General features: G+C 40.5%; 1 protein-coding gene across 1 annotated transcript; it reads right to left on the bottom strand.

The window, feature by feature from the left end:
• Positions 1-186: 186 nt before the first annotated feature.
• SRD5A1 (steroid 5 alpha-reductase 1) lies at positions 187-18,342 on the bottom strand. The gene is made up of 5 exons (XM_061369656.1): positions 17,899-18,342; positions 15,774-15,940; positions 7,607-7,708; positions 5,911-6,061; positions 187-3,039 (listed from the first exon to the last, which is right to left on the bottom strand). Exons 1-5 carry the CDS (start codon positions 18,255-18,257, stop codon positions 2,973-2,975), a joined length of 846 nt encoding a protein of 281 aa, XP_061225640.1. The 5' UTR covers positions 18,258-18,342; the 3' UTR covers positions 187-2,972.
• Between the last annotated feature and the right edge of the window lie 20 nt (positions 18,343-18,362).

Genomic DNA, 18,362 nt, shown 5'->3' with positions numbered 1-18,362 from the left:
TGCACCATCCTCCTTTTAGGCATTTGTAAAGAGTGATAAGGTTTCCCCTTAGCATCCTTTTCTCCAGGCTAAAAAACAAACAAACCCCAGTTCCCTCAGCCATTCTTCTAATGAACTGCCTCAAATTCTGCACTTTACTCAAGGAAGGTTCCAGCAGTATAATGAGAATATAAAATGTAAACACACAAAGCACAAAACTGTTTTTATTTTTCTAAATATCCAATTAACCCAAATTTCTAAACACAGTGATATTAATATCCCATAGACCTTAGCTTTTCTTTTTCATGAAAGAGAAAGGACACAGATCAACTGTCAAGCATCATATCCCCATCCTGCTATAGGTTAACCATAAATTAACATTATGTCAGCAAATAAGATGAATTTTTTATTCAAGATTAAGTATTTAGCAGCACAGCACCACAGCAAAACTGAGGCATCAATACATATTTTCTGTAAACTATGATAAAGACTACCCATTACAGAGAGCCACAGCTCTTAAATATGAGGATACATACTTAACACTAAGCAGTTTCTCAGTGTTTACTATTAAAATAATGCCTGCCTTTTTATAAAGGACAAAAAATGAAAATAAAAAGAGGTGGTGGATTAGAGACTAAAGTGCTGCAGCCAGATATTTTTTTTTCTGGTTGCTTGTCCCATTAATAAGTTGTATTGTTGTTTTTTTTTATAACAAATACCCCTAAAGATATATTAGTTTACCATAAACTATGCAAGTATTTAAACTATGCAAGAGTAGACAGTGCTCTTTGAATCCTATATTCTTCCCCTAAACCAGATTTTGATAGCTCAATGATTTAGATACCAGGACTTAGAAAAAGTGCCACAGGGATGTGATATGGTTTAGGAATATCTCAACATCTAATACTAGGTTCCTAAAATTCTCTTCAGAATATGCTTTAAGTGATCCTAGTGAACTTCTTTTGTCCACTAACTCCACTTTAGTACTTTTAATATACTGAAGAATAAGTTATCCTCCTCACCCTCCTCTCCCTAGGGTACTTCATGCTCATCGGAACAGCTAGGATGAAATATCAAATCATAGCATGATGACAAAAACAAGGGAAGCCTCAAACTTCCTGTAAAACACTAAGGAAAAATATAAACACTAAAGAAATTATTAAACTATCTGAAAATTGAGTAATGACATCAGTATTAAAGGAATAGATACTACTACGTACTCTTGGAACTGGACATTTTGGGTATTAGCTGAGAGCAGGATCAGTCATCCTTGTCAATGCTATGAGGAGCAACTGGCAGTCCAAGGGTTTAACTCTAGATAAAGTTATCACTGCAGGATTGCCAGTTTTCCTCCCATCCTTCCTTTGACTATTTCAGTCTATAATAATTGAACTTTTTGCTACACAACTGAATATATCCTTAATGATAGCAAGGACTTCAGTGCAGCAAGTACTGCAATAAACATGGCAGAAGCTTGGGTCACAAAGTCCTTTTTCACTGCCCGCTTCCTGAATGTGCTTTTTTTAAGCTCACATTTAAATTTTTTTAAAGGTAAAGCTCATCATATGCATTACTCTGGTTACTACAGCAGCATAACTCAACAGCAAACACAGGATTTTGAGGCAGAGCTTACTGCAATGCCAAACTGGAAAACTCAGCATCCGCCAATCTTGTATTACCTATTTCTTTAGAAGAACATAAACCAAATATCAAGTGTAAAGAGATCAGAAGATCAAAAAATTTGATTTTCATTGATTTCTAAAGTGTATCAGCAGCAGGTTTTGGTTTTTGTGGGAAGTTGTTTTGTTTGTTGGGTTTTTGGTTTGGTGGTTCTGGTTGGTTTTGGGGTTTTTTTAATTATTATTATTTGTTGGTTTGGGTTTGTTGACTTTGTGGTGGTTTTGTTTGGCTCCTTTTGGTTTGTGGTTTTAGGTTTTTTAACTTTTCTGTAGAATTTTCTTTTTCAGCAGTTCTGAAAAATTCTTTAGCATCACAAGCATACAACGGATGCAGATACGCCTTAAACTCGGAAGTCAGTATACCTGGGATTCAATCACATTTCTGAAACCCTTCTGGAGTCCTTCTGGAGAAAAATGTAAGTGTGTGAGAACTGGCATTAATAAAACAAGCAGCACTAGAAGACTCCAGATGTTTTGAATATAAAATCATCTGGCGTTACCAACAGGAGCAGGAAGACACTTGAATTTTTTAAAACAACATAGTAAGGAGTTCTTGTAAAAATCCAAGGATTTTTATAAAGTAAGTTAGAAAACATTACATAATTGTTCACAGTGCTGTACTGGCCTAAGTATCTCAAAATACGTGATGTCTTCCAAAAAACAGTCTGGAGTGAGAAAACAGATTAATATTGAGATAGTTATCAAATTGCGAGGTAGATGACAATCTATTACTTGGGAAAGGTAGCACAAAACTGTTTATGTAAATGGTGTTAAGCCTTACCTATGGAGAGGAGGAAAAACGGTGTCTTTCACCTGACAGCAACTATATTAATCTAATGTCCTTGGTCTGCATCATCAGTTCTCCTTGAAACGCAGGTTGGTGGAAGAAAGGATTAGGAAAGCATAGGGAGAAAACTGACCCCATTTGTGTAGGCTGGAAAGTAACACCATCCAGGCTGCAGTGAGGGTGACTGGACTAACAGCATAATCCTCAGAACAGTGGCTATATTGAGTGGAAACAGCAGAAGCCTGCACAGAAAGAAAAGGAAGCACCAGAAGTCCCATACAGTATTTTCCATAATGTGAACTCAGACACATTGCCTAATGTATTTATAATGGTGCTCCACTGTTGAAAAAGTGTTTCCATTCCTATTCACCACATCCATCAGATTCCAGGTTTTCATGAAAAGGAAAAGCGGTAACTAAGTAGTACTGATGCAAGGCCTTTCTCACACTGATGATCAGAATACCACCTGTAAAGCATTAGCTGTTACAGAAAGCATCCATTTCACAAACCAATTTTAAAAGGACAGCTCAGTACACAAATGGAATCACAATTTTTCTGTTCTTCGGGTAGTCTTCAAATTTCTCAAGGTACCATCTGAAAAAGAGAAACGGGAATCTCATGAATACTGAATCTTCAAAATGCTGTCAAGAAAATTATGTAATTTTACAATGTGTTTAATTCAACCCATATATTCTAAAACTACAAACAAAAGGAGCTTTTAGAACTTACTCTGGATAGAAAACTGTTTTCCCATCGTCACCTTATGACATCTAACCACCAGCTATAAGGAAACAAAGTTACTGCTGCCAGCAATGAGAAATAAATCAACAGATAGGGTGAGAGCAGCCAGGAAAGGAAGGAATAGCCTGCTGTTGCAAAACATATATTGTTGTGCATCCTGAATATTTGCATTTTAGAAGTAGAGGGAAAGAAGAATCCAAAACATTCAAGGGGATAACGTGTCAAATTGTAGGATTTCATGTGGAAGCAAGGAATACTTCATATAATGGAATGACAGTCCTCTCGTGGATCATCAGCTCCAGTCAGGATATGGATAATCAAACTGAATGTGTGACAAACATTACACTACCCTTACTGCTAATCCCCCTCAAAGACCATCACCATTTTCAAATCTAGACCTTCTAACACAAACACATATACTCCCATTTCCAAGTATTTATTCTGCTTCTCTAAGATTACAAAAGAAATCCATCTGGGCTCCTTGCAGGTGTAGTTACTCATATTATCAATAGCTAACTGCAAGATCAAAGCTATAGTACGCAGCTTGCAATTCCTGCAGCTGTGGAATACCAGCATTACACTATCTATCCTTTTCAGTAACTTAAGTGTTAAGTGTTTCAAACTAAACATATTACATCTAAATATTTCTCGACTTACATGGATTTGCTATTTTTAATAGTTTGTTGTTTTTTTCTTTCTGTACCCCTCTTCCATTTATGCATTTTTTCTTTAGTGCAAATTACTTCCTGCAACAACATTTACCTTTTCATAATGCTCTGTATGTCAAGAGCTCTGAAAGCGTTCTGTCAAAGCATAAGATGGAACATAATATACAATGAGAGGCTGAGGAACCTGGCATTGCTTTGTCTGGTGAGGAAGAGACTAAGAGTACTGTTTTTGCTGCCTACATGTGAAGGGGAGTTAAATACAATGAAGCCAAACTATGAATGAAATGCAAACTTGGCAGCTGGAATGCAATGGCCCCATGCAGAAGTACAGACCAGAGACTGACTGGCTAGACAGCAGCTCTGCATGAAGGGTATGGACATTCTGGTGTACAAGTTGAACACAAGTCAATACGGACTCCTGCGATGATGAAGGCTAACTGCATACTGTCCTGCTTTAACAAGTACAGAGCCACCAAGTGCTTATTCTCCACTATTCATCAGTTAAGAGCCTGCATCTGCATTACTGCCTCCAGTTTTTGGCTTCCTGGGCTACAGAGATGTCCACAAACTGGATAAGAATCCAGCAGATGGCCACTAAGATGACTACATTGCTGGAACACATAAAAGGAGAGGTTCAGGGAACTAGGCTTGTTCAGCCTGGAAATGAAGTTGGGAGGTAATTGCAGTCTTCTGCTACTTACCACCATATTAGAGAAAAGGCATAACCATATCTTCCCTTTTAAGCACACAGCAAATGGACAAGTGGCAGGGGATAAAAGTTGCAGTATGGAAAATTTCAGCTAGATGCAAGAAAGAAACCTTTTTCCTAATGAGAATGGAGAAAATCCTGTTCCAGTGCTTTGCCAGAGATGTGCTTAAGCCTCCACTTCTGGAGACACTCAGAACTCAGCTGGACAAGTCCCTGGGCAACTATGTATAGTCTTGCAGTTAGCCCTGGATAGAGCAGGTTACACCAGATGGCTGGACAACCTTTGGATGCTCCTCCCACCTAAGATACTCTGTGACTCCAGAGAAATAGCAGGTAGCAAAACAAGGAGAGATGGTCACAGACGATAGGCTTGGAAGGTGCAGGTTGCTTGTTCACTGGGAACATAATACAGATCTGGAACACTCTACATACAAGCTGCAGGAGAACATCTGTTTCTGGAGCTTTTCAAGACCCCACTAGACATAGTCATGGCTGCCCTGACAGATTGTTAGCAAGGTTTTGTTGGGTTACCCCCTGCCCCAGCCTATTTCCTCCATAAATTCATGTTTATTTCCTCTCATGTCACTATGTTGCAGCATGAGAACCAAAGCAGGAAGCTGAAAATAACCAAAACAAGATCAAGGTGTTCAAATTCCTTTAAAAATGCTGTTCCTTAAAGAGAGTCACAGCATAGCATCATCTAGGTTGGAAAGACCTTTAAGATCATTGAGTCCAACCATTAACCCAGCACTGCCAAGTCCACCACTAAACCATGTTCCTAAGCACCACCCCTTTCAAGAAACAAGTCTTCTCAAACTATGATCCTTCTGTTAGCAGGAAAGTCACATTAGCAGTCAGATTGTTTAGTTACAAAGCAGAAGCTTTATTAAATATCACTTACCAGAAATGTCTTCATATTGTCTATACAGTTGACTATAGACAATATGATACAGACTTGACTATAAAAATGTGCCTGAGACAGAAGACTTCAGAGTGATTTTCAAGATTTTAATACTATAGCAATAAAATTGAATTGCAAGGGAACATATAGCAGATGAGCCATTAAGACAATTTTCCCCAAACTCATCTATAATCCTTACAGATCCAGGATGAACTGTGTTCATTTAAGCATTATTGTGACCACCTCATTGTGCTTATGCTCAGTACTATCCTGTTGAAATTCAGCAACACTTAATACTACGCAGTGTTCTCTAGTGTACTCTCCACCGCAGGAGAAGTCTTTCACAATACTTGCTCTGCAACATCCCTCTGGAATGAGGTGTTAATTTGTCAAATGGAAATGAAGAATGGCATAGAGACAACAAATTACAAACCCCAAACACTTACTGGTGGTGTTGTTTTGCCCTTGAACCCAAGATGAAAAGTGTGCACAACGCAAATGAAAGGCTTTCAATGGTGCAGCAGGCAAGGGCAAACCCAAACCATTCCAGGATCTCTCCAAAAAAGTTGGCTCCACTGACATACTCAAACATTCCTCCTGAAAGCAGGACAAAGTTAGTTTAAAACTCTTATTAAGGTCTTAGAGCTATAATAAGAGCTCAAGGAGAGATCAGTAAGAGCTATATCACCAGTGTCTCTATATAATTTTTAAAGGCAGTGGTTTTCATTTCAAGCTGTACAATAAAGGATCACTTCAGACCTTATTCCTAGACTGAGCTTCTCCAGTTTTTTTTTTATTTAAATCATGAAAGAAAGGCAGATTTAACAATATCAGAAGCGAGTTCATATCATTTTAAAGTAATTATTTAGAAAGACATCAAATTTTTTTTAATCACAAACTAAACCTTTTTTATGATATGTAAAACCAGAAAATACGCTCCCCTTTAAGAGTCTCCCAAAATACCCATAGGGTTAGTTAGCATACAATGTTTAATTTCTTTAAGTAGTTCAGAAATTAAGTTAATTATGAACATTATTATGAATTAAAGTTCCAAATTTATCCTCTACCTTAAAATGTGTTGCAGTAGATCATCCCCTGTCCAGTCTACTGCTTCAGCCCCAGCACTCATTGAAAGTAGTAATTACCGGTCTGCATTAAATGTGTTTTACAGCCATTTACACATAAACAATCAGTACTCACCTGTTGGGAATTTTATAAAAGAAGAACTTTCACCCTAGTTCCAAAGTTCGTGTACAGATTGATTAACATTAAGTATGTGGTTTACCAGTGGGACTAAACAAACAAGTATTGCCAAATGTAATAAAGGACATGTTTTGACCTTGCTTTAATTATAATTCCTTAGCCTCTGACAAGAGAAGCAGATTCTAGGACTTGAACTGGATAAGCAATATCAAAAAGACCAACTCATCCTGACTGTACATCAAATAACACGTTATTTCCTTCAGACCTTTTTTTTGTACACTTAACGCAATACAGTACACTTATTTTCACATGGGCATTTGGATTTACTCCTATTAATAAGTTGCCTTAGTGAAAAATAACAATCTATTGCCTTATATATATATAGTTATTCCAGTTTTAGTTTTAAAAGTCTCACTAAAAACCAGAAGAGCAACAACTTAAGGGGAACACTTAGAAATATCGGAATTCAGAGATAACCACTATTTTTCTTCTCTCACTGTGTAATATACATTGTAATATACCTAGAAGAGTCTAATGTTTCCAAAAGTGTCAATAAACATTAACACTTCACTAGACTCCATAGAAAGTCCTTTCATAGCCTTCATTTTCCCCACAAAGAACAGAATTTATAATGCCTAATTTCCTTTGGATGTCTGTCCCCTTTTCACTGTGTCTCCCTTATCACAGTAGTCATTGCTTTCCGATTACCTAAGACCTTATCTAAGGTCTTCTTTCTCCATCCACCTACTTATTCTCATGAAAGGTAGGAGAAGAACCCAACTCCCTCTTCTTCATTCCCTCCCATCATGTATTACACATCAGTAAGATTCTCTTGATCCCTCAATTACCCAGGCTGAACAAACAGTCCCAGTTCTCTCCACCTCTCCTCATATGGGAAATGCTTCTTTTGCTATATAGATTTCTAACACATTTACTCACCTCTTGGTATCTTGTAGCCAGTTTCTCCTGGTTTTCTCAAATTTCTGAGAATATGATCAGAATGAATATTGACTGCCATGCCAATCAACCACCCCATAAAACCTGAAGAGAAATATTTAAAGTACTATCATTAATACACTTGAGCCAAAGTATGTTCAGAAAACAAACTACAGTCATCTATCACTTATTAGGCATACTATCTCAAAGCAGTAATAATGTAAGCAGTATAAGCGATTCTGTTGACATCCTACACAATCCCACTCCCACAATGAGCTCTTCAGCAGACCTCACAGTGATCAACAGGTCTCTAGAAAGGAATAGCACTGTAAGTATAAAGTTTATTCTTATATAAATGTATGCATGTGTACATATATACAGATGTAATATTTCACTGACTTCCATACAGGAAAATACATTAAAATTTCAAACACTGAAAGTAATAGCCATTCTTATTCCTGCCAGAGGGATACATCTTAGTCCCATTGTCCCACTTTTTTTCTTTTTTTTCCCTCTTTTTTTTTTTTTTTACTGACATCACACCAGAGTTTCCACAGCAGGCTTCTGTGCAATAAGAGAGATAATGAAATTGTGAAAGAATTCAGGCACCATTTCCTTGTGTCGTTCAATAAAAGGTGTTAACCATTTATATCAGGCTTTCATAGAAACTAAGATTATTGTTGCATTCTGCACCCTTATGTTTTGTTGCCATAATTGCATGGGATAAATCAAAAGGAATTTAGGATTGAAATTTGGTATTTTCACCCTTCCATTTTGAGTCTTTGGCTATGTTACCTACGTTATCGTTCTTTGAAGGCAGCATTCCTTGTTACTAGGAGCAGACAGGATTCAGGTTTTGAGGGTAGATCCGTTGCACTGCTTTGAATCTACCTCCAAAGTTATTGATTTTTATTATCAAGAATATGCCAGTGATGTGCTTCTAGGACAAAGTCCTTCACATACCAGACTAAGACAGCTTTGCCTTTTTGGAGCCATAATGCAAGTCTTTCAGGTGGTTCTCTTTTCAATACAGAGCAATCCAGTAGTACGACCATCTCAGCAAGGACACTAAGTGGGTATCAGGATGTAAATGGCCATGTTGCAAGACCAGGAGGTTGTCAGAGCATACTTTACCAAGACTTAAGCTACATTTCAAAGTGAAGCTACAGATACAAGTGAACCTTGCCTCTCAAACACGTTGTTCAACAGGCAGCTTATCCTCACACTACCCTGTGGGGTGTATTTACCTAAAGCATCTAGCTGTCTACTTTCACAGGGATTAGGAGGAAATGACTACTCTGCAGAGAAATGAAAGTTTCTGCATGAAAGCTCTTTCCATATTTACCTATATAAAGAAAGTTGCTTGATTAGCTTGTTACAATCTGCTTACAAAACTAATTGCAGAATTTAATTACGTGGACAGGAGTGTTTCTTAACCTTTTGCTCATACAGCACAGTGCAGTAAGTTTCCATTAGCAATCAAGATGTGTAGGTGCTGTATGTGAAGTCTTTTGCAGTGAAATTTTACCATAATCCTTTCAACTATATATTCAATGTAATGACATCATCATGAGATAGATTAGAGATGAATTAGATCAACATGATGAGGAATTTACAGACCAATTCATATAACAACAACACTCAAAAAAACCACAGGATGAATAATTCAAATAATTCAAATTCCACTTTTAGGAAAAAAGATAATTTTAACTTTTTTCCTTCAGAACAGATCTCTACCCCAACAGAGAATATTGACTCCCCAGTGCATCCTGCAACAAAAATATTTTGCTTCTCTTAGCATTAGTAATTATGTATCAATTTGCTAATTGCCAGAGGAGATTGAGACTACCTTGGAAAACAAGGGATGTTCATGCAACTAAATAAGCAAGTAATTGTCTCTACCCGTACATTTCTACTCTGAAATGCCACCATAATTTTTGAGAACATTATCTGTGTATTCAGTATTCATATCTGTTTGCAAATTACTATAAGAAGTTTTCAGATAATGCAAGAAGACTGGAACTTGTTTTTAAGAGTGTCCATTTACCATAGAAGACTAGGTTATGTGCATTTTTACCCCTCCTAGTTGAAAACTACCACATCTAAAGGAAACCAAATCCTTCTTCATGGACAGCAAGCCAACAAAGGTAGGCTATTTTAACAGCACCCCTCTTTGATTTGAAGATCCACTTTCCCCCTGCTAAAATACTGTGCATAACTGTGTTTCCTGCACCTACACTCAATGGACAGAGAATAAAGTTGTGGAAAGCCAGCAGTGGCAGCAGCAGAGAGTCTCCCAATACTGTCCACAGATCACCACTGACTGAATATGACTTCATTTCAATTATCACCCCAACAGCGGATGAACTTTGATGAAATCAGATAAGCTTAGCAGTGATGAAATCAGAACTGACGTCAGTAGGCAACAATCCAACACCATTCTCCTGACCTGAAGGACTGTTACGACAGATGAAACCCATCATCATGGGCTGAATGAACTCAACAAACTTTATAGGGATTGTCCATGGACTAAGGAGTGACATTTGTGTGTATATACAGAGATTATACATATATATATGGACAGAGGGAGAGAGGGAGAGAGGGAGAGAGGGAGAGAGGGAGAGAGGGACAGAGGGACAGAGGGACAGAGGGACAGAGGGACAGAGGGAGAGAGGGAGAGAGGGACAGAGGGACAGAGGGACAGAGGGACAGAGGGACAGAGGGACAGAGGGACAGAGGGACAGAGGGACAGAGGGACAGAGGGACAGAGGGACAGAGGGACAGAGGGACAGAGGGACAGAGGGACAGAGACGGGACAGAGACGGGACAGAGGGACGGGACAGAGGGACAGAGGGACAGAGAGGGACAAGGGACAGAGGGACAGAGGGACAGAGGGACAGAGGGACAGAGGGACAGAGGGACAGAGGGACAGAGGGACAGAGACAGGAAGGGACACAGAACGAGGGACAGAGGGACAGAGGGACAGAGGGACAGAGGGACAGAGGGACAGAGGGACAGAGGGACAGAGGGACAGAGGGACAGAGGGACAGAGGGACATGGTATATTGGAAAGCATGAGACCTGAGCATGATGTAAACAGTATAGAATAAAGGGTGGATACTGTCCCGGTTTCAGCTGCAACAGGTTTTTTTCCTAGTAGGTAGTACAATGCTGTGTTCCAGCTTTTCTGACCTACTAGAGTTCAGCTGAGAAGGACCTGAGAGTACATCTGGAGTCCTTTGTTCAGTTCTGGACTCCTCTGTACAAGACAGACAAGGAGCTACTGGAGAAGGTCCAGAAGAGAGCCACAGGGATGATCAAGGTCTGAATCATCTCTCATGAGGAGGGACTACAAGAGCTGGGCCTGTTTAGTCTACAGAAGACCAAGAGGGAATCTCATTAATGCATGTAAATATCTCAAAGGTGGGTGCCAGGAGGTTGGTGCCAGACTCTTTCAGTGGTGCCCAGCGACAGGACAAGGAGCAATGGCCAGAAACTAAACCACAAGAAGTTTCACCACAACATGAGGAAGAACTTCATTACATTGAGGGTGGCAGAGCACTGGCTGCCCAGAGAGGTTGTGCAATCTCCCTCTCTATAGACATTCAAAATCTGCCTGGACATGTTCCTGTATAGCTGCTCTGGGTGGCCCTGCCTTGGCAGGGGGGCTTGACTGGATGAACTCTAGAGGTCCTTTCCAACCCTAATCATTATTCGATTTTGTGATTGGTTCACTGTCCTAATCCTCAGATTCTCACCATGACTAAGTCCTAGGACTGCACTCTACAAAGCCAAGAGCTGGTTATGCACCACAATCTACTTGACTTGGCTTCCACCACAGGGAAATGTGGACATGTAAATAGGAAGGAAGCCACAGCATATCCCAGTAGATTTTCAGAACCACAGGATACCCCATACATAATAGCCTTGTGAGGTCATCTATTCAACTCAAGAGGCTTTTCTCCATCTAGATAAACCTGGAGGTTAAGTCCTGGCTTCATATTAGGAGAACCCTTGCATAAGAACAACTAGGTGTATATTACCAAACAATGTAGTGCAACAGAACAGCACGTATGCATTGTTGCACCACTGCCCTCTTCACCCGTACCTACATAGAATCTCATGCAAAATGACCTACCCTTCTTCAGACTATTTCAGAGTGCCAGCATAACTGCCATCTGGTTCACCTCTGCACTCTGGGTTCAGGAATATGCAGTGCAAGATGATGTATAAAAAAAAACAGCAGGAGGCCAATTTCTACAGGTGTCAGAAGTGCCTTGTAGACACTTAGGGTGAACAACTGCCTCATCTCATCTCTGTGATGAGTCTTCCCAAGAAGGCACAAAATCATTTGGAGCAACCAGATGCCAATAGATATTAGGAGATACACTGACTAACCCTTGTCCCTCAGTCACAAGACCATATACAGATATGGACAACACCCATGCTCTCCTCACATCTGTTCTGTATAGACGGCTCAGGTGGCACACGTGCTTGGTTGCCTGACTGCCAGATAAAAAGCCTCACACAACAGATTAAATGCTGACATTCTGTCATCTGCGCCTTCTGAATCATAGGTACTACTCTGCTTCACATAGCTGCTGCAAAGAAAAGTGTTTTGATGAACAGGAGGGTTAGCCATCAACATGAAAGGAAGTGGTTGAAGGGGAATTTAAAGTAGTAAGACATGACATATGGCACACTCCCATACTACAACAGGTTTGATGAAGCTAAAGCAAGGAAAGGAAGAAAAGAGCTTCCAACTAGAAGCACAGATTAGGAAAGAACACAAGGGGAAAACATGCAGATGCATATATATCCCTGTTTACAGCACTCACCACTTCAGAGTATCTTGGGTTCTTTTGGTAAGTTCACAGGCTTTCTACTGGCACAGGTGTGTAAGGTACATGCTAAAAACTTACAAAGTTGCTCCCACACTGAATTGCAAGCTCATGGTTTTATCAAGTGTTGCACTGCATTTGAAGTTCACTGCTCTGACCAAAACCTACATGCAGTCCAGAGAAACTGAGCAAACCACATCAAAACCGTATGCTGCTCCAAAACAATTGCTGCTGTAGGGATAAGCTATTTATTTCCCAGAATTAACTCCTAAACATCTGAAAACAGTCAATCTGTATATTAAGGCTTCAGAGAGAATGCATCAGCAGTTTGAAGCCTCTCACCATGATAGTCAATTAGCCTCACTTCTCCAGATTTTTGTCTTCACTGCAAATTAACTTCAGCTTCCAACTACTGAACCTTGTTTGGCTGCTACTTGTAAACACTCTCCCATTTCTCTTCTACTCAGTAACTTCATATGGACTTAAGAAATACCTCATTAACCCTCAGCAAATATGCCTTCTTGCAATTGTTACTTTATAATCTTTTACTCATATTTTTCTGCCAGATGTTTTTTAAGAACCAGAACATGATAACCCTGTTGTTCAGGGGGTTTCCAGCGTACAATACAGCACTGCTGCATTTGAGTTGAACAAAGCTACAAGCATAAACTACAAATTTGGTAATACCTAGCTGAGATGAACACCAAATAATTATAAATATCCTCTGTGCTCCAATTATCTTGATGTGTGCTACAAAATGAAAAGAAAAACCCCAAAAGCCCAAAAGATGTTCTAGTACAAGAAAAAACAAGACATCTTCGGTTTGGCTGTTTCATAGCCATGCCAAACTAAAGATTTATTGTAACAACACTCAGAAAAGTCAGCAAGTGACATCCAAAATGGTTGCTACCATTAATAGCAGCATTACTAATAGTACTGTTAATAGTGCTGATAACAGCATTAATTAGTAATACTAATAATTACTAGTACTCATAATAGTACCATTAATACCATTAACAGGAATGTTCACTTTCATAGTTTTCAGGATAACTTTTTAAAGCAATATTTTGACTCAAAAAAGTCATGAAAGCAACACTTTGCTTACAGTTTAAGAAGGACAGGGACCTGCTGGAGAGAGTCCAGCGCAGGGCAACTAAGATGATTAAGGGAGTGGAGCATCTCCCTTATGAGGAAAGACTGAGGGAGCTGGGTCTCTATAGTTTGGAGAAGAGGAGATTGAGGGGTGACCTTATTAGTGTATATAAATATATAAAGGGGGAGTGTCACGAGGATGGAGCCAGGCTCTTCTCAGTGGCAAACAATGAAAGGACAAGGGGTAATGGGTACAAATTGGAGCACAAGAGGTTCCACTTAAACCTGAGAAGAAACTTCTTCTCAGTGAGGGTGACGGAACACTGGAACAGGCTGCCCAGGGAGGTTGTGGAATCTCCTTGTTTGGAGACATTCAAAACCCGCCTGGACACGTTCCTGTGTAACCTTATCTAGGTGTTCCTGCTCCGGCAGGGGGATTGGACTAGATGATCTTTTGAGGTCCCTTCCAATCTCTAACATACTGTGATACTGTGAATTAACATTACTGGAAATATACATAAGCATATATTCCAAACTGATATTATTTGGGGAAAAAAAACCAACCCAAAACTCAGCAAACAAACCCAAACTAAACTAATTCATACACAGAAGTATTCACAACAGAAGGCAGATGAATCCAGCTATTATTATGTATACATTTATGTCTTTCACAAATCCTTGGTACAAAAAACAAACCAATTAAACATGAGCAGCAGTCCTATGACCTTAAATTTTTAAGATCTTACAATAAGGATGAATTGTTTTATGGCTCCTGACTCATGATTTAACAGTGCTATATTGGTGAGGCACTGGAATAGGTTGCCCAAGGAGGTTATGAATGCTCCAGCCGTGGCAGTGTTCAAGGCCAGGTTGGACGAGGCCTTGGGTGATATGGTTTAGAGCAAGGTGTCCCTGCCCATGGCAGGGGGGTTGGAACTTGATGATCTTAAGGTCCTTTCCAACCCTAACTATTCTATGATTCTATGATTATATATTGAGATATCTTTCGATTAAGGTAGTAAACTAGGGCACCAGAAACAAATTGATGCTGCATCAGTCTTCAACAGTTTTGATCCACCAATCTTTTAATATATTTTTTTTTCAGATCCAAGTTTAACAAGATTGTAATTTCAAAAATACCAAGAGAATTTCAAGTACTTCAAGTGCCTACCACCCACTGAAGTAATTCCCTTGTGCCTCAATTTCTCCATTTTTAGAACACAAGCAGTACCACCTCCTAATCCTGGCAAGAGAATCTATTTTGATTTACATTTTGTCAATCTTATAGTCATGACACCATTTAACACAGCAGTTTATTGTCATACACAGTAACACTGCAGTAAAGATAAAAGCTTCTTATCCTAAAAGTCCTGAGAAATCTGGGAGAAACACTGATTTGCTCTGACTCTAGAATAACAGGAGTGGTACTGGGTCAGATCAAGGATCTACACAGCCCAGTATTATGCCTTTGAATGACAAGGAAAAATATTCTGGTTTATCCTAAGAGAAAATCTTCCTGATGCGACTAGACATCATAGCCTTTTAATCATACGCATGACTTCAACTATAAATGCAACCTCATTTCCTGATAGGAGTGATCCACCCCTCCAAGCCCTTCTTGGAGGACCAGTTATGTTGCTTGGCAAAGCCCACTCCTGCTACAGGGGTGGGTGGGTGGGTTGGTGCATGTGTGTGCGTGCATGCCTAAATACCCTAGCAGTGAGGACTTTGATCATTAGAAAAATCTTGGTATTTAGCAGCTACCCTTACTGGATTTGTACTCCATGAATTCATTCACTTCAGTTCGGCCACATACAGACCTTTACTACCCACAACATTGAGAAACGAGGGATTTCAGTTTAATCTACATGTTATGTGGAAAGTCTGCTTTGTTTGTTCTAAACCTGGACATTGATGGTTTTATTTCAGGCTTCAAGTTCTTGTATTAAAAAACAAAACAACAAAAAAACCTAACCACATGACCCATACTTACTTTGGTGTTAAAGAATAAATATGACAGTCAGCTCAGCTAAGACTGACGTTGTGGGAAGAAGTGCCAGTTCACAATTCTAAAACAAAAAAGGTTAAAAGGCTTCCAGGTACAGCAAGCAAAAGAATTGACTATGAGAAAAGCTATAAAATGGGATTGAAGACACTATAAAATTATAATGAAAAATAAAAAGCTGTGAAGACAAAGGAAAACTACACCTAATATTCTCATAACATGTTTTAACTCACCTGTAATAAAACATGGATCTTTTAACCAGCCTGAAGGGTATTTTGCATAGTTGCTTAAGCTTCGGCCTTGCAAGTATCCATTATAAACACAGAACAGAAGTGCCAGCACAAAAGTGAAAAATGGTGTTGGTTTTCCTTCCCGGATCAGAAGAGGAAATATGAGTGCCCTATAACAGACAAGGAAAGAAAAACTGTTGCATTAACAAAAAAAATATATATTTTTGATGTCCAGAATGGTAATTCATAGCCCATATTATCCTGCTTTTGAAATTCTCAGCAGTCTTTAATCCCATTTCAGAAGGAGAGTTACACTTGTTTTGACACCTAAATGATTTTGTTGCCTCATCAGAATTACAAGATCAGTCCTCTCACTCCTTATGACAGAACTGTTGAACCTAGTATCCAAGGCAATTACTTTGACCATAGGAGTAAAGGCAACTGATGTTCTAAACATGGTGTATTTTTGTCCTCCTTTGTTTCCAAGTCCTCATTAGTATCATTAAGCTTTCTGAAATGAGCCAAGTCTCACAATCCCTACATCAAATCCACCAGCACTTTCAGGGGGAAAGTCAATCCCCTTGAAATTAACCCAGTTTCCTCCTTACTCTTAAAGTTACCTAAAAATATTAATTCCTTTACCTTGATAATCTTGGTCTACCCTATGACACCTGATAAAGGCAACAGGTGACAAATCCACAGCTGCTATCTCATTTTGGAAAGGAATCTTGATTGCTTTTCCTGGTGACTACATGAGTAAACAAACAGGCTCCAAACAAGAAAAGCAGGTGGGGGTTTCTGTGCTTTGTCTCTCATGGCTAACCAGCTTCCCATTCACCTATCAATTTAATTGCAATCTGTAATGATACAGGAACAGGATTACTGAAGCCTGAGCGTTCTTTGCATGTTTTTCCAGCTACCCCAGGGTTATTGCTTCAGAGGAAGCAAAACCGTGACAGCTCTCAGGAAAGCGTAACAAAATCATTAATATGATTATTTAAAGACCGCTAGGTTACAACAAACAGGTAACGGTCTACATTCACCTACAGAACAGTCCCTCTGTTCAGAGGCAGCAGTAAGCAACTGGGAAAAAAGAAACTGCAGTACAGCTCAGCTTTCTGTGCAAGCCTTGACTTTTCGTTTCCAGATTTTCCCAGACACAGAGAATGAGTTAACATCCCATGTCAACCCTAATCTCTTTATTTGTAAGGCTGGAAAAGAGGGAGCAAAGACACAGTCCTGGGTTTGCAAAGCCAGTTAGCCACCAGACTAATTGTACATTGCATCCTTCTCTATCACCAGGATATGGAATACTTCTGGTTAAAACCAACAGCCTGTCATAATAAGCACTGTATGTAGCTGATACCAACACATATATCACACACTCAAAATTAGCCTGACAAATCTTTCTCTGCCATATTATCACTTGCGGAGCATTACCAGTAGCTACCATGACTTGATAGGAACAGCAAAATCTTGCCTAAGCTCTAGTCAGTCTGCTTTCTCCTAAGTAGTTTACAGAATATCCAAATACCATTGACTGCATAGTAACACGAGGCACTCAGCCCCAGCTCTGCTGGCGCTTTAACTAATCCTTGAATGTCCTGAGCTGGGAGGGTCCCACAAGAAACATTGAGTCAAACTCCCAAAGCAAACCCCACGCAATTGAAAAATCACTACCGCTTCCCCATAGCAAAACTGTATCAGCACCCAGAGACGATCTTTCCGTGTTGAAACACTGTGCTCTTACAACACCAAATACTCTATGCTGAAAGATGCCCGAGCACTCCTCCGCATCCCGCACAGCACGGCAAAGCAACGAGCACGGCACCGCCACAATTACTTGCTCAGCTCATGTAAAAACCTAAAGCATCTAAACACATGCAGAAAAGACCTTAGCGATTGCTACAGCGAATAGTAAGAGTTAATAATAATTAGTCAAAGGCAGAATTTCAGTCCGTGTGTCCAGAGAGCAGCAGCCAGGTGTGTTTATCGGGACTGACACGAAGCTGCCGCAGAACAGCACCCGCTCACCTGTCACCACCCCCCGTTCTCCCTGCTTTCCAGGCGAGCCAGAACGAAGCTCCCCCCGCCCCGGCCGAGCGCTCCATCGCAAGCCCCTCCGCACCTCTGTACATAGTGCACGATGAAACAGCCCAGCAGGATACGATTGGGCCAGGCGGCGGAGACCGCCCCGCCGCAGGCAGCGAGCCCGATCGGGATGAGGAGTGAGGGCAGTTCCTGCAGCGCCCATGCGGGGCGGGCAGGCAGCAGCCAGCCGAAGCGCCGCGAAGAATAACGCCCATAGGGCATATGTATGAAGCGGAGCAGCACTGCGGAGCCGGCACCCAGCGCCACCAGCCCGTAGGAGAGGAGCTCTAGCAGCCGCTGCTCCTCCGGGCCCGACACCCGCAGCCACAACCCGCAAACGTCACTGACACCCATCGCACACCGCACACCCGAAGGCGCCCGGGCGCCTCCATTCATCAGCCGGCCGAGGGCACACCCCCCGGCGCCGCGGACCAATCAGCGCCGTGGGGGGGCGTGACCGGCACCGCTGCCTCCACCCTCCGGTTGGTGGGGTTGTCGCTG

This window comes from Neopsephotus bourkii, unplaced genomic scaffold (assembly GCF_033783945.1).
Source record: "Neopsephotus bourkii isolate Nb327-2 ecotype Australia unplaced genomic scaffold, CSIRO-AGI_Nbou_v1 NB_1508, whole genome shotgun sequence".
NCBI lineage: Eukaryota > Metazoa > Chordata > Aves > Psittaciformes > Psittacidae > Neopsephotus > Neopsephotus bourkii.
Note: the sequence above shows the minus strand (reverse complement) of the source record. Positions and strands in the feature narration are given on the sequence as shown.

Coding starts and splice junctions, on each gene's coding strand:
- SRD5A1 (XM_061369656.1), bottom strand. CDS start 18,257: ATGAATGGAGGCGCCCGGGCGCCTTCGGGTGTGCGGTGTGCGATGGGT. Junction 15,941..17,898: donor ATCGTGCACTATGTACAGAG/GTGCGGAGGGGC, acceptor TGTCTGTTATAG/GGCACTCATATTTCCTCTTC. Junction 7,709..15,773: donor AGATCCATGTTTTATTACAG/GTGAGTTAAAAC, acceptor ATTTCTCTTCAG/GTTTTATGGGGTGGTTGATT.